At 35.1% G+C, this 22,651-nt stretch overlaps 1 protein-coding gene across 2 annotated transcripts in view; it reads left to right on the top strand.

The window, feature by feature from the left end:
* Window positions 1-19,253, top strand: part of LOC129953952 (probable basic-leucine zipper transcription factor D) — a 401,434-nt gene extending 382,181 nt beyond the window's left edge. For both annotated transcript variants that reach the window (XM_056067515.1, XM_056067514.1), the window contains 3 exons: window positions 15,129-15,866; window positions 15,923-16,066; window positions 16,132-19,253. In XM_056067515.1, coding sequence (XP_055923490.1) covers window positions 15,129-15,866; window positions 15,923-16,066; window positions 16,132-17,121 — 1,872 coding nt within the window. In that variant the 3' untranslated portion in view covers window positions 17,122-19,253. The remainder of the gene's footprint in view (window positions 1-15,128; window positions 15,867-15,922; window positions 16,067-16,131) is intronic.
* Window positions 19,254-22,651: the final 3,398 nt, after the last annotated feature.

Here is a 22,651-nt window from a genome sequence, read left to right as displayed (position 1 = left end):
AAAATTCACCCTCGGATAGGGTATTTTATGTACCAATAAATATTTAATAACGTTTATTTAAAAACAGAATTAAAGGAGTTTAGTTTTTAAAGCGAAATGTTAAATCTTATAAGTAAAATCTTCCATTAGGCTTAAATTTCCCTGGGGGTTCAACTACCACGACATTGTTTTTATTCAACATACAAAAAAGGAGACAAATTAAAAAAGTACGTATACGCCCAAGTGTACTTTTTCATTTTCTCCTTTTTTTTCGATAGAACTAAACTATGATGGATGTTAGGAATAATTATTATTTATAGAAAGATACAATACACTTAATTAGATTCTGAAGTTACAGGCAATGGAGGTCAAAAATGTTTGTTTTCATTAGAAATAAGTAAGTATGTATATTTGCTTGGTTCTTAAAGTCTGGAGGATGAAAAGAAGTATTTCTAACATATATACGCATACACAGAAATTTCTTTAAAAACCTTGAATTGATATCTAAATGACCTTAATATGTCTAAAAATGTCAATATTTTCTATTTGACAAATCGGACCACCTTCAACAACTTTGGGAAGTCAATAAATGTGACTAGTTTCGAATTATTTTACACGAACTTTGAAAAAAGTTTTAATACCGTTAAAATTTATGAAATGATCTTGAGATTCATTTTAATTGTTTAGAGAACGAAATGAGATTGTTCATCGTAAAGGAAATACCATTTGGTTTAATGACACTTTCAGCTATCAACCGGAAAACTGGTAGCGGGAGAGGCAATGGCGGATCCCAGGGGGGTCATAGGGGTCATGACCCCTCCCTCCCCCCGCTGGGAAATAAATGTTTGTTTTTTTAGCAATTCCTTTCAATTCAAAATTAATCGTATTACTTGAACGGATTTGACCTCCTTTATACTGGAAAACAAAATTTGTATTTGAATTCCTTGAACTTTGTGCTGCTTTTAACTGAGGACTGACCCAAGAACTTAATATGAATCGCAAATTCAGCCCTATTCCAAGAACACAGCACAAATTCATCATCTTTTTACCAATGAACGGGAGGGTTTTATTTCCGCAATAGAGCTCAGTTAAGTTATATAAGTAAACATTTCAAATAAAGATTTGTTGGTAATTTAACGACATTCCCCAAAAATGGGTTGCTGTCAAAAACAACTGAAATTTCTGTTTTCACGCAATTTAGAATTAGGAAAAACAATATTTAGGTTTTTTAAAAAGAAACAATGAATAAGAGATTGTTAATTTTATATTAAGTTGCCTTTAAATTCCTGAAACTAGCCTTCAATTTCATCTTGTTTTTCGATGCACATAAATAGTGAACATTGAAGTGATTTAAAATTTCGAACTAGAGCTTTCAATCAAACATGACATTACGATGCTAGAAAATTTCCGTGGACGATTCCGTCTGTCTGTCTGTATGTCCTGGCCCCTACATCCTAAACTATTGTGTCGATTGAACTAAGATTTTCAACGTTTTTTCATTTTTTTATATACAAAAAATAACAGCAGTCATACAAATTACCGACAGATATTTTTAAACTTTCTCTAAATTTTTTATTCTTAATTTGCCTTCTTTCTACACGAAAAAACATACTATCGTGTTGCCCCACAAAGGTGCAGTTCATAAAACTTTTATTTGGTTTTTAAAGTTTTCTCAAAAATTAATGAACAGATTTCAATAATCTTCTCTTTCTGTGTCTATGATCAAATTGATGATGATTATATGTGATGATCAAAAATTTCATTTTTTTTATTTAAAAAAAAATATACATTGTCATCAAGCCAACGCTTTTTTAACATCAACTTACTTTTTTACTGTATTTCAAAAACACTTTGCTTAATTTTTTTCAATCATTTTCCCTTGCTTAAATTTCATTGTTTTTTCTAAATTTTTTGATACAATATTTTCATTTGTTCATCAACTGTTGTCAACAATCAAATAATATTTTAATTCCTGTTTGTTTCGCCCTTTATAAAATACCAATTTGTAAGTTTTATTTATGTACGAATTTTACTTTTATTAATTTAAGTATTTATTCTGTTTAGAAAATAAAATTGGACAGTTCCAAGAATATTTCTTGTTTTGAATTTGGAAGATTTAATCTTGGCCCGATATTTATTGTTTGGAAATCCAATCGGCGAAGAAACATCATTTTATTTTAAATTGAAAACAAATTGCAACAATGCCGAAATCGAAGAAATGTTGCAGTTCTCCAACTTGTCAAAAATTAGATGATGATTTTATGGTAAGTTGTGATAAATGTTTTCGATGGTAGCACTATTCTTGCCATGGTTTTGATCCTGATCGCTATGACACTAATACCCCTTGGTACTGTGGGGAAAGTGATTGTGTTGCTAAAAAAGCCACATCAGGAAATCCCGAACAAGAAGAAGAACAAAGCCCTCATTTGTCAGATTCTTTGAAACAGTTGGACATGTTTATGGAAGCTGCCATTGTTGCTCAATCTGCAGCTTCTCGAAAAGACAAAGAAATTGAAGCTTTGCGTATAGAACTTGAAGAAATGAAGGTGAAACTTTCTGCATATGTACCACCACCATGTGTATCTCCAGCTAATGTTCAAAAGGACAATGATAGGTTGGAAATCTTAAAAAAGATTCAGCAAAATCATCAGGCCTTGTTAAACGATGTTAATAAAGTTCCTATTTTCAAAGTTCCACAATCCACACCGCTATTTTCTCCTCCTAATCCTGTCATAGAGAATTTCTCTTTTCCTTCAACTTCCATTCAAGGTCAGGAAATGGCTACGCTGCTCACTATCCTGAATCGGAATAATGTTCAAGAGCTTCCGACATTTTCTGGCGAAAATAGGCGTGAATGGCCTTATTTTGAAGAGGTGTTCAAGTCTACGACTATTGAAGGAAAATTCAGCGACAAAGAAAACGTTTCTCGACTGCGAAAGGCCTTAAAAGGAGAAGCGTACCAATTGGTATGTGATCGTTTAAAGTATTCATCGGACGCCGACGCAATTATGAATTCCCTTCGTGCCATTTTTGGACGATGTGATGTCCTGGTTCACGATCTAACCACGGATTTATTGAATCTTCCCAAGTTAGCTTCGAAGAGTGATCCGAAAATTCGTCTGTGGGCAGTGAAGGTGAATGGTTACGTCGCGGATGTCAGGTCCATGAATAGAGAAGAAGACCTCACCAATGGGTACGTAAGCTAGGTGCAGGTTTATACCAAGAGTGGCAAAAGAAGAAAGCTGGTTTCTTCAATGCAAATTTCGTTCAATTTGCCGAATTTTTAAATGAAAAGGTTATCGATTTGCCACCTGATTTAATGAAGCCAATAACTAGTGCAAATTTTGAAACCAAGAAAAACCAAGGTTCAGCGAAATCTTCAAAACAAGTTTTAACTCATCAAGCACAATCTTCAGTTTCTGCCGTTCAAATCTTGTGTAAGAAATGTACAAAAAAACAACATCCACTCCACGAATGTGTCAGTTTTAAGGACTCATCAGAATCGGAGAGACTCGCCTTTGTTAAAGAGAATTTTATTTGTTTTACTTGTTTGGATTCTACAAAGCACAATTGGAGGGTTTGCGCCAAGAAGAGAACTTGTGGTTTAAATGGTTGCTCTGGTCGTCATCACCCTTTATTGCATCAATCCAAAGAAATCAATTCTCTCAATACATCTGCTGCGGCGTTTTGTCCACAGCCACACATTCATTCATCTCATGCTCGCTCGAATACTTCAGTACTGTTCAAGATTGCACCAATTCGACTTCATGGATACCTTCGCTTTTCTCGATGATGGTTCATCCTTAACGATGCTTGAAAAGGATCTCTTTGATGATTTGCATCTTGACGGTGTTTCAGAAGACCTAACTCTCCAATGGACGAAAGGTGTAACACGTAAGGAAAAATCTTTGAGAACAAGCTTAGAAGTATCTGATGTCAAAAATCCGAAACGCCATATTTTGAAGAATGTGTTCACTGTCAAAGATTTGGACTTGCCATGCCAATCGATAGATGTTAATTATCTTAAAAGCAAGTATTCTCATCTACGTGGACTTCCTTTGGGGGATTTAGTTGATGCCAAGCCTAAGATTTTGATTGGCCTCGATCAAGCAAAGTTCCTTTTGGGTCAACGTCAACGTCACGGAAACGACCAAGAACCCTGTGCGCTGAAAACGCGGCTCGGATGGATCGTTTTTGGCAGTGGTTATGTCTCGCATCCACACGTTTCTTGTGTTCACAATGTTCCTCGACCAAAAATGAAATTCTATTTTCACGATGCAATCAAACCTGAAGAGAGCTTACACGATCTAGTGAAACAGCATTTTTCAACGGAAGAGTTCGGAGTGAAGCCACCAAAGGGAGATTTTGTGAGTCGTGAAGAAAAAAGAGCTATAGACATAATGGAATCTTCCATCAAGCTAGTGGATGGTCAGTATGAAATCGGCCTCTTATGGAACTCTGACAATGTAAAATTACCAGATAGTTATCCGATGGCTTTCAGAAGACTTGTCAGTTTCGAAAAGTCCTTGAAAAGGAAACCACACTTACTAGAATGGCAAAACAATCACATGCGAACATTGTTAGAAAAGGGTTACGCCAGAATCGCTTCGGAGCAAGAGTTATCAATAAAGTGGCTTCGAGTTTGGTACACACCCACTTTTATTGTAGAAAATCCCAATAAACTCCCAATAAAACCAAGATGTGTATGTGACGTGGCTGCTAAGGTTGATGGGGTTTCACTCAACACTTTTCTCCTAAAAGGACCTGACAACCTTGTGCCTCTCCATGCTAGTCTATTTAAATTCCGTGAGCGTAAAGTTGCTGTTAATGCTGATGTCAAAGAAATGTTCCACCAAATTAAGATTAAAAAGGAAGACCAGCAATGTCAAAGAATACTTTGGAGAGATGGTGACATTTCAAGAAAGCCATTGGTTTACATAATGCAAGTTATGATGTTCGGCCCTCGATGTTCACCCACATGTGCACAGTTCGTCAAAAACCATCATGCTAACCTTTTTAAAGAAGAATGTCCGGAAGCTGTGGATGGTTTGACAAAAAGAACATATGTTGATGATTATTTTGACAGCCACAACACAGTTGAAGAAGCAGTCTCAGTGACCAGAGATGCCATACGAATTTGCAAATCCATGCATTTTGATCTAGTTTCTATACAATCTAATAGCTTTGAACTTCTCTCTCAGATGCCAGAAACTCAAGTCAAAACTAAATTAGTCAGCATCGATCCAAACGAATGCGAGGGTTATATCGCAAAGGTCTTAGGAATGTTTTGGCAACCTTCTTCCGATTGTTTTCTTTACAGACTTGCCGAAGATGACGATTTAAAGGAGATGGTCTTATCATCCAATGCCATCACAAAAAGGCGTATTCTTCGTGCGATTATGCGAGTGTTCGATCCGTTGGGCCTTATTTCAATCTACATCATTAGAGGTAGAATCATTCTTCAAGAGGTTTGGCGAGAGGGTTTTGACTGGGACGAGCCAATCTCATCCGAATTGCAAACCAAATGGTTAATTTTTATCAATGAGCTGAAGAACATCGATACATCTCTTTGAATCCTGACGATTGCAAGGTAAGCCTTATTACTTTTGTCGATGCATCAGAAAAGGCTTTTGCTGCTGTAGCCTATTTTCGCTTTGAATGTAATGAAAAGGTAGAAGTATCGCAAGTTATGGCTAAGGCTAAAGTTGCACCTGTAAAGCAATTGACTATTCCAAGGTTAGAGTTACAAGCTGCTGTCCTTGGAGTCCGTTTGGTATCTACAATAAAGCAATCGCATACGATAAAAATTGATGAAGAGTTGTTTTTATCAGATTCGACTACAGTTCTCTCTTGGATACATTCAACAACATTCAAATTTCCTACCTTTGTTGCATCTCGTGTAGGAGAGATCCTTGATTCTTCATCTCCACGACAGTGGTATCATGTCCGTTCAAATGACAATGTTGCTGATGATGGAACAAAATGGTTTGATGAATCCATGGGAGTTCAACTTACAAGGTGGTTTGTTGGTCCAGATTTTCTTAAGAAAGAATTTTCGGAATGGCCTATTAAACCTTACACTCAACAAGAACAAGAATCAGCAGAAATCGTTTCGGTGCACACTAGACCTGAATTGCCTTCGTTTGATGTCTACAACAGCCTGAGTGCAAGATTGAAAGCAAAATGGTCTTCCTCTGTTCGAGTTATCGCTTTTTTGCTCAGATTCAAAGATGTCATTAAGAAAATTCCGTTCGAAAAACAAGTCTTCATACCGCCAACTGAATACACCCGTGCTGAAAATTGGCTTTTTCGAAAAATACAATGTGAAGCCTTTCCCGAAGACTTATTATCTCTTCAAAAGAATGAAAGGGTATTTTCAAGAAGCTCCATCCTTAGTTTGTCACCGTTTGTAGACGAAGAAGGAACAATTCGAATGCGTTCGCGAGCCCAAAAAGCCAATTGTTCGTATGCTTCAAGAAATCCAGCCATTCTTCCGAATAATCATCCATTGGTAGATGTACTCATACAACATCATCAAGACCTTAATTTTCACATGGGAACAGCAACAACTATATCAGACATCCGAGATCGTGCATGGATTATATTCATTCGAAAAGCAATCGATAGGGTGCTTTGAATGCAAGCGGCTCAAAACCAAACCTGTCATGCCACTTATGGGACAATTACCAGAAGCTCGTTTGGCGTTTGACTGAAGACCTTTTACTCACGTTGGAGTCGATTGTTTTGGCCCCATATTAGTTAAGTTCGGGCGTGGCACAGTGAAAAGATACGGTATGATTTTTACGTGTCTTACTTACAGAGCTGTGCAAATTGAGCTTCTTAACGATCTCAGTTTAGACCAATGTATAATGGCTGTCCGTCGTTTTGTCATCAACCGAGTGGTAACTCGATTTTTGTACAGTGACAATGGTCTTAATTTCGTTGGGGCTAAGAACATGATGGACAAGGATGTCAAAGAGATGCAGTATAAACTAGGCGAATATTCTTCGAACTATGAAAACGTTCTTTGGCGTTTTATCCCAGCTTATTCTCCGTGGATGGGAGGTTCATGGGAGCGGCTAATTCAATCAATTAAGAAGAGTGTCAATTATATTTTAAAATCTACAATACCACGTGAAGATGTTTTAAGAAATGCACTTATGGAAGCCCAATCCCAGATAAATCGACGCCCCTTAACTTATTTGCCTGTAGACCCTGAAGATCCGAAACCATTAACCCCAAATATGATGCTTTTCGGTGAAGAAGATAAAGATGTGACCGCCCCTGGTGTTTTCACTGAAAATGATGTTTGTAGCAGACTTTATAGCAGAAGAGCTCAGCATTTGACGTCATCACTTGTCAAGCGTTGGTACAAAGAATATCTACCTGACATTATAAGAAGAAAGAAGTGGTACAAAAATACTAAAGATGTAGAAGTAGATGACCTAGTCATTTTGGTTGAACCAGATGAATCTCGATCACTTTGGAAACTAGGTCGTGTAATGAAAGTTTACCCAGGTCCAGATACTATTGTACGAGTTGTAGATGTCAAACTATCGAATGGTTCAATTAAATCAAAGAGATCCGTAGGAAGGCTTGCTGTTTTGGACTTAAAGTCTTCAACGTAGATTTCAGACGGCCCCCGGAATGTCATCAAGCCAACGCTTTTTTAACATCAACTTACTTTTTTACTGTATTTCAAAAACACTTTGCTTAATTTTTTTCAATCATTTTCCCTTGCTTAAATTTCATTGTTTTTTCTAAATTTTTTGATACAATATTTTCATTTGTTCATCAACTGTTGTCAACAATCAAATAATATTTTAATTCCTGTTTGTTTCGCCCTTTATAAAATACCAATTTGTAAGTTTTATTTATGTACGAATTTTACTTTTATTAATTTAAGTATTTATTCTGTTTAGAAAATAAAATTGGACAGTTCCAAGAATATTTCTTGTTTTGCGTTTTGAATTTGGAAGATTTAATCTTGGCCCGATATTTATTGTTTGGAAATCCAATCGGCGAAGAAACATACATTTTTGTACATTCTCAGTAGGATGAACATTTTTTAACGAAATTTAAATGTAAAATGTATAAGCACTTTATTTAGTGGTTGGCAAAAATGTTTTTAAAATGAAATTTAAAAATACAAATGATTTTTGAAAAAATTACATTTACATTTTTGAGAAAAACTTATTTTGCAGGTACATTTTTAAATCTTAAAATAAAGGAAAACATTTTAAACAGACAAATTGACAGTTTTGTTAAAATAATGAATTATTGATAGACATTCAGGGAGTTATGCAAAACAAATAGTTAGACTATACCTTAATGGCCAACAGTCTTCTAAATTAATTTAATAACTAAAGTTGTCACTTTATTCCTTGAATATACACATTATGTTATTTAAAATTTTGGTAGCCTCCTTTACAAAACATTGAAGAACATTTTTAAGCGGTGATTTAAAACTCGTCTATATGTTAAATTTGTGACCCCACCCCTTGATTAAAAGTCTGGATCCGCCCTTGAGGAGAGGCAATTCCTTTTGGTCCCTCAGAAGACCACACATGTATGTCGCTTGAATATTGACATTTTTAGGTGAACAAAATATAAAATAGTATGTTTCACATACAAAACGGTCTGGGCCTGAATAACCTGATCCAATAAAATCTTTTAGATCTAAACTTTAATTTTTAAAAGTCAATCTCATTTTTTAAGTTTAATTTATTTCTTGATTCTATTTGATCAAAATATGTTTTAAAGCTTTCCACAAGAACTTATATTTCTTCAGCACACACATTTGTATTGATTTTTAAAAACTTTTTAACCTAAATTCTGAAATTGGATGTTAAGACAGACAGACTTATCCTAAAATATATGACTTCAATGGAATAATTCAATTGTTGAGTGTTAACACCTAAATGAAGAATTTAAAAAAAACTTTTGGAATACTTTTTTGTACTATTTTGACCATGCCTTGCTGACGAACAGTTATCTACGAAAAAACTTAAACTGGCTTTTCAAATGGGTACATATGTATAAGATGAAGATACATTGATAAGTATGATTTAGTTTAACATAAGTTCAACTTCCTTTAGCTGCCTTCAAAAAGCATTCAATTTTGATTTTTAAGCTTCTAATGTAACACAATTTTTTTATCAGAAAGTCTGACTAAAACTCGTGAGATGTCACTAGTTACCTTTAAGAATTGACCAAGCAAAATAATTTTTAATAAAAATGGGTTAATTTTGAGTTGGAATAAAATCAAAGTTGAGAAAAAATTATAAGGAACAAATTCACTTACAATTGACAGCTCCTTTTCTATCACTTAAAAATTGTAAATGACAAATTTCAATGACTAATAACACGTATGTAAGTTTAAAGCGCCAAATACCTGTAGTGTAATTATGTACATACATAAATTAAATAATTAATAAATTAATTAAAAACAAAGTAATGATTAAAATAACAGCATAAATATTATTTTTAATCGGAATCACCAAATAATTTCCTAAAATGCTCAAGTTCTGGAAATCAATTAAGTTGGCTGTAATTTAACAGTGCTTTCATACACGAACTTGAATAAAACCATTAAAATTTTTAATTAAAACTGTTATTGTTAAGGGAATTTTTTCAGTTACAATTACGAGTAACTGAAAATTGAAATGTATATTTTTACTTGCGACATATTGCATCGTAAACAATTGCGATGGTAGAGAAGTCGAAAAAAGTGGGTCCCCCGATTTAGTATGTCTGTCTGTTCTCGCCCCTATAGCTAAAACGATTGGGTCCATTGAGTTCAAGCTTGTAAGTTAAAGTTCTAAGCAGATTTTTGTAATTTATTAGATACTTATTCTGAAGATTGCGAGTGTTTCCCTGATTTACAAAATAACGTATAGACGATCAATTTCTCCGTCAAAGGGCGATTCTAATACCAATGATATGCACAACTGGATTGCTCCTTTATGCAAAGATTCTTTTTTTTTAAATTACCTATAAGATTTAAAAATACACACCTGTAAAATAAGTTTGTCTTCAAAGATAAACGGTGATTTTTTAAGAGCTTGAGAACTTTAAAAAAAAAAATGCATAAAATTTGCAAAATCTCATCGATTCTTTATTTGAAACGTTAGATTGGTCCATGACATTTACTTTTTGAAGATAATTTCATTTAAATGTTGACCGCGGCTGCGTCTTAGGTGGTCCATTCGGAAAGTCCAATTTTGGGTAACTTTTTCGAGCATTTCGGCCGGAATAGCCCGAATTTCTTCGGAAATGTTGTCTTCCAAAGCTGGAATAGTTGCTGGCTTATTTGTGTAGACTTTAGACTTGACGTAGCCCCACAAAAAATAGTCTAAAGGCGTCAAATCACATGATCTTGGTGGCCAACTTACCGGTCCATACCTTGAGATGAATTGTTCTCCGAAGTTTTCCCTCAAAATGGCCATAGAATCGCGAGCTGTGTGGCATGTAGCGCCATCTTGTTGAAACCACATGTCAACCAAGTTCAGTTCTTCCATTTTTGGCAACAAAAAGTTAACGCAGCATTGAACGATAGCGATCGTCATTCACCGTAACGTTGCGTCCAACAGCATCTTTGAAAAAATACGGTCCAATGATTCCACCAGCGTACAAATCACACCAAACAGTGCAGTTTTCGGGATGCATGGGCAGTTCTTGAACGGCTTCTGGTTGCTCTTCACTCCAAATGCGGCAATTTTGCATATTTACGTAGCCATTCAACCAGAAATGAGCCTCATCGCTGAACAAAATTTGTCGATAAAAAAGCGGATTTTCTGCCAACTTTTCTAGGGCCCATTCACTGAAAATTCGGCGTTGTGGCAGATCGTTCGGCTTCAGTTCTTGCACGAGCTGTATTTTATACGGTTTTACACCAAGATCTTTGCGTAAAATCTTCCATGTGGTCGAATAACACAAATCCAATTGCTGCGAACGGCGACGAATCGACATTTCACGGTCTTCAGCAACACTCTCAGAAACAGACGCAATATTCTCTTCTGTACGCACTGTACGCATTCGTGTGGTTGGTTTAATGTCCAATAAAGTAAACTGAGTGCGAAACTTGGTCACAATCGCATTAATTGTTTGCTCACTTGGTCGATTATGTAGACCATAAATCGGACGTAAAGCGCGAAACACATTTCGAACCGAACACTGATTTTGGTAATAAAATTCAATGATTTGCAAGCGTTGCTCGTTAGTAAGTCTATTCATGATGAAATGTCAAAGCATACTGAGCATCTTTCTCTTTGACACCATGTCTGAAATCCCGCGTGATCTGTCAAATACTAATGCATGAAAATCCTAACCTCAAAAAAATCACCCTTTATAAATGCCATTTGATTTGTCAAAAAAAACCTCAATTTTTCAATTTATTTGTTTAAAAATCCTTAGGCTGATTTTATTTAAATTTATATTTGTGCATACAAATTTTCGTTTTTTTTTATTATTTTGAACTAATTTTAACAAATAAGATGTGAAAACAAATAGAATTTTTCGTAGACTATGTATGTGAATTGTATTTTATGAATATTAATTTAGAATTTGTTGAAAAAACTTAACTTTTTATTATAATAAAAATATGAAATACTTGAAAATTATTATGTTAGGGGAAATGGTTTGTGGTTATCAAATACACACCATTTTTTGTCGGTAAGGTAGTGTCATCCCAAGACAAAACTCATCCTAGGACAACTCATCCCGTAAATGAAAATTACTTGTAAGCATATATACGAAAACAATTTATTGTGTATTCAACTAGTTCGTTCAAAGCTTTTTCCTTTGGATAGCTTTATTTTAATTTCATATTAGTAGAACCAGGATGGAAAATGAATTATTTGAAGATTAGAAAGAGGAAGAACATGTGTGTTAAAATTGTAAAGCGATCGCCTATTGGTTGTGTAGTTAAGTAGGTGTCTAAAACGAGTAAAGGGTAGTTCATTAACGTGCTCAGCCTCATGCAGATAGATAGATAAAGACATGTTTATGATGATAATGAAGGAATGTTATTGGTAGGTAGAAAGTATTCACAAAAGTTATAGTTATAAAAATACATAAATATGTTACAAATGCATTATATTGGATACAAGATAGGAATGTAATACAAATTTTGTCAACATAATTGTTTAGGTTGTAGGAGCGTGGACAGGCAGACACGACAGAATCGCGGGACCCACTTTTTTTCGACTTCTCTACCATCGTAATATAATGTTTGATTGCAATCTCGAGTTCAAAATTTCGCACGAATGCAAAACTTGACATGTAGTGCCTATATTTCCCAAGTAAAAAACCATGTTGTTTTGAAAAGAAATTAAAACTTATAGTATCAAATAGCTGATGATATGATGGAGTATTTAGCAATAGACAAAGTCATGGACTCATAACAAAGCTGTTCATAACCAGTTTAGAGTTTCTTAATTTACTTGAGCTGTCCGGTGTGCCCCTGCATAATTGAATTTAGGTGTGCCAGTATTAGTCATACAAAACTTAGATGTGCCTTAAAGCTGAAAATGCAATAATTATTCCTAGAATCTCAATCCAACCCTATAAACTTTCTTTTCCAATTAAAAATTCCGCAATTACCCAGTTAAGCTATTTTCTCTATGATAATTATTAAGGAGCAAGGACAAACACTTAAAGAAACGGAGGTGAACCCAGAAAATCCGTGCTTCACCATTCTAGCAATAGACAGCTTATTTTTTTTTTGATTGTGGAAAGTAACTCATGCATACTTCTCCCTAGAATTCCAAAGCCGGGGGTATAAAAGCTAGTAATGAACATAAATAGCACTATCTTAAAATATTGAACTCGATTCTCTCAGTGTACAATCAAACAAAAATATCTATTCTTTATTTATGTCTATAGACAAATAAAAAACCGATTTGGGTACAAATCACCCTGTCATTCAGGTTAATTAAATGATTCAAATTGAGAATTTATCTTCTCACAGTAGGTACCGTCCGTCCGTCCGTGTAACGTTCGTTTTATACGTTTTAAAATGTCCGAAAGAGTAGATATTGTAAATTTAGTAATTCATAGCTGCTGGAGGCGCAACATAAGCCCATAAAAACCGACAAAAATAAAAAAATAAACAACAAATCACATCATCATCTAATGAACTAATAACACTGAACCCAAGGAGTCGCTATGTTATATGCTGTACATCGGGCAGCTACCGCAAAAAGATTGGTTCATCTACAAAGCTACCGAAATGGACCTCCAATTCATATCCATATGTTAGCAAGATGGCCACATCAGACTACAAGAGTATAGTTTTGCAGACTCAGAGTAGTCATATGGGGGACTCTTGCTAAAATATAGATACAAATCCCCGATAGCTGCATTGTTGTGCTATAAATTTACATGCAGCAAGCTCACATTCATGAGGGAATAAAAAACCGTGCCTTATAGGTATGCAACTGCCATTTATGTATATCACTACCAACTTCTACAAACGAACCAATTCATCTTAATAAATCATGGTAACGTGTACGTTGCTGACATTGGTTTTGGCATCTTGGAGCGTGTCTGCAAAACGCAGAACTCCATTAGAATCTATGTGTGCTCTGAGTCGCTATATGAAGCTCATTTAAACTCCACGTATAGGTTAAAGTCTGCTTTATTAAAAATAAGTTTCGGCGGGTTTTGAACATAAAATTTATAAAACATCTCACATCTGGGGCGGTCAAATTGGACAAATGTACCTGTCGTGTTAACTGTATAAACTCTAGCTTTAATCCTGCAGCTGTTGCCCTAAAAAATCTGTTCCATGATGATGATGATGATGATGAAGTTTGACTGCGGGAGCACTAAAGAAAACATTGGTCATATTGAAGTCTCTGCTTGAGACTCATTGACTTCATGTATGACCAACTTTTTTTTCCGTGCTTCAAGCTATCTATCAGTAGTGTTTTTTCAATAAACGGACTCACATAAGAGGACTTCTTCTTGCATGGTAAAAGAAAGGCTTGGAGGCTTTATTGTTGTCATGTGACATAGTATTGTATCTTTGGGTTATGTTCAACGACCTTTATATTGAATTTGATGATGGACACTCTGTGTGTCGTTTATATCAGATATTGCACGCAATTTTCTATGTTACACCCATCAATAGGAAGGTAGTAGGTGGACCCGAGACGCTTTGAGACCTATAGAAGCTGGAAGCTAGATGAAATCTTCAAAGTTGTTGCATAGAGAAGAGTTCATGTGACCAAATTATGTTCGTTCTTCTTTCCTTGCGTGTTAATTTTTAACTCTTCAACAGCTCCACAAAACATAAACTTTTAACCAAGAAGTCTCTTGAGAACTCTACATCTTCTGATGGTCTATAGAAGAATTTCTTAGTTATAGATTTGTGTATAAAGGAAGTTACGTTTATGTGTTTTGCCTTCATTTAAAATTCCTAGAGTGAGTGATTTAGGATTGGATTGCGTGAATTATGCACCATCTGAAAATCACATGTAGAAAAACAAACATTATGGAGATGCGATTAGAGAAAGGTTGCGTATATGAGTTCGGGGATTTTTTATTAAATTAATAGCCATCAGGTAACTTCATTCGGTTCATGTTCTTACGGACACTATGTAGAGTTGGTTCCCGGTGTGACTGGCGAGTTTATAAATTACTTTGTGTCATCATTGTATTTTTAATGTGCGCCCAGCAACATTCTATTTAAAATTAGTCAAACCAGTATATTCTTCGGAGCTTATAAAGACCGAAAAAAACTCCTAAGTTAGACACACTTAAAGACTTTAGTAAGCCTCTAATACGCCAAAGGCACAGTGTGACTATTAGATTGTTTTTTAATTCTTTTACTTTGGTATGACAGGGAAAGAGTTTTCCACATTTGTGTAGTACGGCAAAATAACAAATCTCTGTACTTCACAGTGCTACGTAATTTAAGCTCGAGGGTAAACTTATGGGTATTTCTGAAAATTCAAGTGTTACTGTCGATAGAAACTTTAATTATTAAGGCTATCCTTTGTTTAAGAAAATCTCTATGAAAAATTTGCTGCATAATCTCTTATACGTGTAGATTTCAAAGTTTTGTGTCAGCAAAATGTTAAATTGTAGTGTAAACGTTAATTTTTAAACTCCAATATCGAAATAATATATTTACTTTCTTTTAGTTCTGGAGTTCCGAAAAAGACAGCCACAGCCGTTTAGAGTCTACAATTTTCGAGGATCTCGATCGATATTGTTGGCAGCAGCAACAGCAGCAACAACAACACCATCATCAACATCAACAGCAACACCATCATCAACAACAACCTCATCATCAGTCCCAACAACAATCGTCACAAACTTCAGCGCAGCCATCTCAACAACAACAACACCAACAGCCACAACAACAATCACATCATCAGTCACAACAGCAGCAACTGCCTTCACCGGTAGCGTTGACAGCATCCAGCAGTTCACAGAGCACCGCCAATAACAGTCAAGCTGGTGGTTCCTTAATTGGATCTGTTGGAAGTACCACAACCATCGTTGGTGGCAATAATACCAACGATAACACCGATGGCCAAATTTACACATTGACAGTATTAAATGGCAACGAGCCATGGATCAAACGTGATCCAGATGCCCAGCTAGCACCGTCACTGGATCTGGACTCGCTGCTGGGCAGTTTTCCCGGCTACATAAAATCAGAGTATCCTTACGATGATAGTGGATTTAGTACGGATGGCACAAAAGATGCAGAACAGGTGCATCAGTCACTGCAACCGCACCATTTGCACAGTTTGGTCACACAGAGTACAATACCACCGGTCACAACAATAGCCACAACAAACAGTACAACACAACTGGCACAATTTCAAAACAACAACAATGATTGGCACATGGCGGACAATAATACAGAACAGGTGGGTTAGATTTCAGAGTTTTGTTTCTAAATTTGTATTTACATATTTACTCGCAGAACTCTGCTGAATCTCTGCTGCGAAGTGCTCTGCAAGGCAAGGGCTATTCCAAGGGTCTGCATTTACAAAACGGTATAACGTTACTCCCGCCGTCATCGGTGAAGGACGAAGAGCTGCGGCGAGCTCTTTTTCACTCAGAAACGGTGAGTTTCAATTTTAAAATTAATTCAACAGTTTTTTTTTTTAATTTCTACCCCTTTTGTTTCAGGACCCACTGTCTTTTGCTGATACTGCTCTTGCCGCTCAAATATTTGATGACAGTCAGGGCCTTGGCAATTCGGCAACTTCCTCAACTTCATCTCATTCTCACGTCCATGTCGTGGCACAATCACAACTGCAGCATCAGCAACAACAACAATCGACGAATTCGTCCAACTCTAGTTCGACTAATCGCAGCAGAAGCACTCAAACAACTGCGACGACAACTGGCATTATTGTCGACGATATGTTCCTATCCCTCGAGACCGCCTTCACCAATGAATTTGAGAAGATCAAACGGATCGCAAATGAGGTCCAGCAATTCTGCACGGCTAGTGATTACCCCGAGGTGATAATGGAGATAACTGGTCCCTCACAGAATTGTGTTCAACTCCAACCACCGCAGCCACCGCAGCCACCGCCACCACCACAGCCACTGCAGCCAGAGGTCTCGACTTCCAGTAATAGTCGACCGCCGCCCACTGGTAAGGGCGGTGGGGGAGGTGGATCGAAGAAGTACAAACGATCGAATTTAAACCCCAACAACCGCCCCAACAACAACAACAATAACTCCCACATAGCCAACAACAATAACCCCAGCAATACCACCAGTCCCACGCATTGTAACGGTCAACGCAAGGAGCGTTCTCTACACTACTGCTCGATATGCTCCAAGGGCTTCAAAGACAAATACTCGGTAAATGTTCACATCCGAACTCACACCGGCGAGAAGCCGTTTGCTTGTTCGCTGTGCGGCAAGAGCTTTCGACAGAAGGCTCACTTGGCCAAACACTATCAAACCCATTTGGCCCAAAAGAGCAATGGCAGTGTTGTCAAAGGTGGCAGCAAGCATCAGCGTTCATCGGGGGCGGTACCTGCTTTGGCTGCACAGCAACGTCAAATAAGTCCCAACACTCCAACACCGCCAATTCCGAACGGACCATCACAGCCATCACTGCCAACTCTGCCACCTGCCAATGGCCTGCTAGCGAATAGGTAGAAATGCCCTCTGCTGCCAGCTGGCTGATGATATTCCAGCAGCGGTAGTTTTATTTTGTTTTAAATTAATTTCTGCATCATGTCGCAATTGTTCCTAGTTAAATTGTATTTTAATTTTATTTTTATTTTGTTTATTTTATTATTATTTTCAATCAAAATGTGATTATTTTTAATGTTTAGACAATTTTGTGAAGCGTTTTTCATATCTTCAGTAAGGCGGATGGTTTTGTTGTTGAGATCTTACATTCATATTTTGCTCATTAAAGTGATTGAGAAAATAATCAAGTTTTATGAAAGTCATGATCTCAAAATTGTCATTATTTCCAAGACTTAAAATTCTGTGTTTTCGTGAAGAGATACATCCATTTAAGGAGTTTCAATCTATGAGTATAGCTCTATCTAGCAAGAATGTGTAGATTAGTTCTTTTCTTTAAACGTTATGCAGTCTATTTTTAAGGTTTACCGCTTTAATGAAATATCGCTTTCTTAGGAATTCTTCTGACTGTAATGCTTTTTGACGGAAAAACTTACTGTCATCGTTGCCACCTGGTCCACATTCTTCTAGCCTAACTATCCTTCCTGGTTGTTAGCCGATGCCATCCATTTTTAACGTACAAAATCCACATCTAAATATGAATTAGCTGCGTTCTCGTCTGCAGAATCGACAGCTTAACCTTGTAGGTGGCTGCAAACGCCAGCCAGCACTAAATGGTCGTCTTTCTTATGGAAACTTAGGACAATGTTTTGTTTTTGTTCTACTTGTGAATAGAAAGCACTGAAACTTTATTTACTGATTGATTGCAAGCAATCCATTAAAGTTAAAATTTCAAAATCTATAGGTCCAACTTTTAAATTTTGCTAGTGAAATTTTGAGCTTTTTGATGTTTTGAAACAATTTTTTTGCACTGCTGGAAACTTCGTTAAGAAAACTTAACTTCCCTGTGAAACAAATAAACTTAAAGGGTGATTTTTAATCGTGTTGTTTTCAAGAAATTTGTTTTCACTGCTTCAAACGTCGTTAAGAAAACTTAGCTTCCCTGTGAAACAAATAAACTTAAAGGTGATTTTTCAATAGAATTCAATGTTTTGAATTAAGCTTTATTATAAAGCTGAGCGGCCTAACTTTGACTACTTTTTGCAGTATAAGGCAACTTTATGATCTTATGTCAGCAATAACCCTCGTGATATTCTTTTCCAAAGCGTCGATTGTCCCGGGCTTATTTGCTGTAGAAAAGCGAATTCACAAAACCCCGCAAAAAATAGTCCAGCGGTTCAAGTATCCCATACCACAGACTTCTGTTCATTATGAAATGGCAAACTGAGCATAAATCAAGTGACAGCTGTCAAAAACACCAACACCGAAAAAGGCATTGCTAGAACGGAAAAAGCACACGTCTAAAAAAACGCCCGTTATTTTTAATGAGCGCGTTCAGATCAAAAAAAAATTTATTTTTATGATAAATTTGACAGCCATGGAGAAGATTGGCGTTTGGTTGATACTCATTTCAATTTTTGAGCATAAGAATGACATAATGTCTCAATAAACTCCGCTGTTACCTTCACAAAAACAATATTTTTTAAGAACTATAAACAGATATAGCTACGTACAATTATGTGCATTAAAAAATTGATATAGATATTCTATATTTGCATAAACAAAAACCCACAACGATAACAACAACAACAATAACAAAATGTATAAACAAATAAGTACCTATACACTTAAATGAGGCTTCGGAAATTGCAATTTTGTTTCAAATATTTTTTTTTTTCTAAATTAACTAAATTTACAAAAAAAAACATTTATTAGACAAAATATTTATAAAAAAAATAATTCCTTCATATTTGTTTCTTCTAACAAAAGTGTGCCAAAAATATTGAACGAAGCTAAAATGATGATAATAAAGTGATAAATGATAATAAGTTTATATTTTTTGATACGAAAATAGTTAGACAAATTTAACACTAAATGCTTTTTGTTTCAATTTAAAAAAAAAATATATCGTGTATTTTTGTTGGTGTGAAAAAAATCAAATCATTTGTTTCATAATTCAACCTTGCCATTAAAACAACAGAATTAAAAAATATATAATTATAAAATAAAATAAAAAAAAATATTCTAAAATAAAAACAAAATTTAAAACAAACATGAAATGCTCGTTAATAATTAAAAAAATCCATTTTTTGTTAAAAGAGAAATTTAAAACTTTCTTAATTTGTATTGTTAGTAGTTTTAATATTTATTTTTATTGTTAACATAAATCTTTGAAAATAAAACATAATATTTAATATTCATATATATATTTCTTTATTATATATGTACGTCTTCCTAATCACGAAAATAAGTATCATCATACTGCCATTGTTTGTGTAATTTAATTTTTTAATAATTTTTAGTTGTTTTTAATGTATACAAATATATATTTTTATACGATTTTATATATAATTTAACTATATTTATTGATTTGTTATAATGTATAGTTTTGAAATATATTAAATTATAGTAAAATATTGAACTACAAAAAAAATATATAAAATCGTATTTTGTCAAAGAATATTATATTTTTTCTTGTATGATAAATAAATAAATTTTAAACAAAATTGTGGCTGTCTAGAGAAATTATTATGAAATTAAATAAAATATTAAATGTTTTAAATATACGATTTTTGTAAATAACTATCAAAACCCTTTGATTGTATAGAAAAAAAAAAATAGAAATAATTTTGTATAGAAAAATATGAGGTATAATTTTCTACTTTTTTATGAAATATTAAGAAAATCTTAGATATTGTATTTTGTTTTTATTTTGTTCTTATTTTCAGAGTTTTTTTTACATAAATAAATAAATACATAATAATTTTAGTTCTTAATAGTATTTGAATATTTTGTTCTTAATAGAGATTACATTTACATTTTACTTTAAATACTCTTTTCAAAAGTAGATTAAGAATAGCTTATTTTTTTGTATACATACATAAACGATTAATTTAAGTTAAATTTAGTTATTTTGTTCTATCAACAAAACAAATTAATTTAGTTTAAATAAATAAAAACATGTTTTTTTACAACAAAATAAAATAAATTTAACTGTGTATTATTTTGAAATTGTCAAAGGTTTATATTTATATCGAAAATTGCTAAGGTACCGATGATGGTAGTTAATATGAAAAACATTGCATGAAAAGAACAAAACATTAACTTCAGCTATTAGGCTGAAGGAATCAAACAGCTGGTTGTTAAAACCTTATGGTCACAGCAACACAACGAAATTGATTCCCTCATATATTATCTCGGTATAGACACTGACTACTGCACTCCTACTTTGAGCCTTAGTAAGGGTTTTAAGGTTATTTTCCCATCCAGAGAAGATTGGGAGGATGACGTCGTGTCGATAGGTTTCGACACAACCATCTTTACTGACCGCTCAAAGATGGAGTGCGGAGTTGGTTCTGGGATCTTTTCTGAGTCCCTAAATGTAGCCAAATCCTTTAGGCTTCCTGACTTTGCTAACGTTTTTCAGGCTGAACAGATGGCAATGTAATGTAAGATACTTAAACAAAACCCAAACCAAAACTGAAATGCGGCTATCTTTACAGACAGTCAGGCAGCTGTCAAAGCCATTAACTCGGTCATATCCTCATCTAAATTGGTCCAGCAATGTCGCGATGCGCTTGCGAGCCTGAATATTAACCTCGGTGTCACCCTGATCTGGGTTCCGGGCCATAGTGGTATCGTGGCAAATGAACAGGCTGACGAGCTAGCCAAGCAAGGATCGGCCCTTCATAGCTCACCTGCGGAAATGGTTAACATTCCTCTTAGTGCTATGAAGGGTAAAATCTTCTCTAACTACCAAACTGAATCAAACCGAAGGTGGAGCAATTTACCCAACTGCATTATATCTAGGAAGATATGGCTCACCTATAATAAAACCCGTACAAACGATCTTCTATGCAGGCCAAGGTAAGACATAGCAAGGATTGTTGCGGTTTGTACCGGACATTGGACTATAGGAGTTCATGCAGAGAAGTTGGGTATTTCTTACAACATCTTTTGCCGTAGTTGTAGTGACCAAAGAGAAAGTGAAACGATAATCCATTTCCTCTGCAAATGTCCTGCTTTGGCAAACACTAGATTGAAATACTTTGGAAAAGCATTCTTTCAAGAACTTGATGAGCTATCTGAGACAAAGATTAGAGACCTAATCTTTTTTCTCAATGCGACAAAATGGCTCTAACATAATCAATTTCAATCCCAGGTCAAACGAGTTTTTGGTATCAAAACGGCGCACTACAGCGCTAATTGGATCTCGGGCTAGGTTGCCTTAAGATCGAAATTTCAACCTACCTACCTAACATTGGTAAATAAACTATTTTGCGGTTTCAAAAGTATAAGGCTGGAATTCGACATCTGTCTTTTGTTCAACCATATTTTTTCATTTAAAAGTCTGATACTATTTACGGAAAGTGATCGCTTAACTTTCGCTTAACACAAATAATTTGTTAAAACCTTCTACAAAAATGGTGATTCTGCCACAGCCCCATATCGTGCTTTAAGAGGAGTTTATGGTTTACATAATCGTAAAACTACGGAAATAAAAATAAATTGGGTGGCGCAACAATCCATTGAGAACTAGGGCCTAGTGACTTACAACTCTCAACAATTCCTGTGTGCGAGTACTGTTGTCAGGAATGGAGAGGACCCACTGTTTATATGCCGAATCGGAACGGCAAATTTGAGAAAGCACTTTTCATGACAAGAATTACTCTCGGAAGATTTGTCAATTCTACGGGCAGTACCCGTGAAAAAAAAATTTAAATAGCACAGGGAAAGATTGAATTGAACCCAACGTTCGTACGTCCGTTCGTCCGTACGTTCGTGACGTTTTTTTCGTCGTCCATAGAAGAGATATTGACTTCAGAATAATGCAGAAAGATTCAAAAGGGGTCCCAAGAAAATTGTGTGTTGTTTTCTTATCATAGCAGTTTTAAAAAAAATTAAAATTTTGGTTAACCCTAAATATCTCACGAACCAATATTGCTAGAGCCTTGAATAAAATTTAATATTATATATTGTAACGTGATACCAAACCAGTATATTTTTCACAAATTTTGTCTTATAAGTAATATCATCGAAAGATGCAGAAAAGACTTTCAAAAACAATTAAGTGAATCGTTTTTTTAACTTCCCATAGGAAGATATTGTAATGGGTCCGATTTGTCAAATTGAAAATTTTGACATTTCTCGACGTTTCAAGGTCCCTAGAGTCGAAATAAAAGACTTTTAGAAAGATGTCTGTGCGTGCGTGTGTACGTACGTTCGTACGTTCGCGACGTTTTTTTCGTCGTCCAAAGCTCAAGAACCAGAAGAGATATCGACTTCAAATAAATTTTGTTATACAGATAATAAGGCAAAAATATGCAGAAAGGGCTCTCAAGAAAATTGCGTGGGTGGTTTTTTTACCATAGCAGTTTAAAAAAAATGTGAAAATTTTGGTTAACCCTAAATATCTTACGAACCAAAAACGCTATAG

Source organism: Eupeodes corollae, chromosome 1 (genome assembly GCF_945859685.1).
Source record: "Eupeodes corollae chromosome 1, idEupCoro1.1, whole genome shotgun sequence".
NCBI classification, from domain to species: domain Eukaryota; kingdom Metazoa; phylum Arthropoda; class Insecta; order Diptera; family Syrphidae; genus Eupeodes; species Eupeodes corollae.
This window is presented reverse-complemented; position numbering and strand designations above follow the sequence as displayed.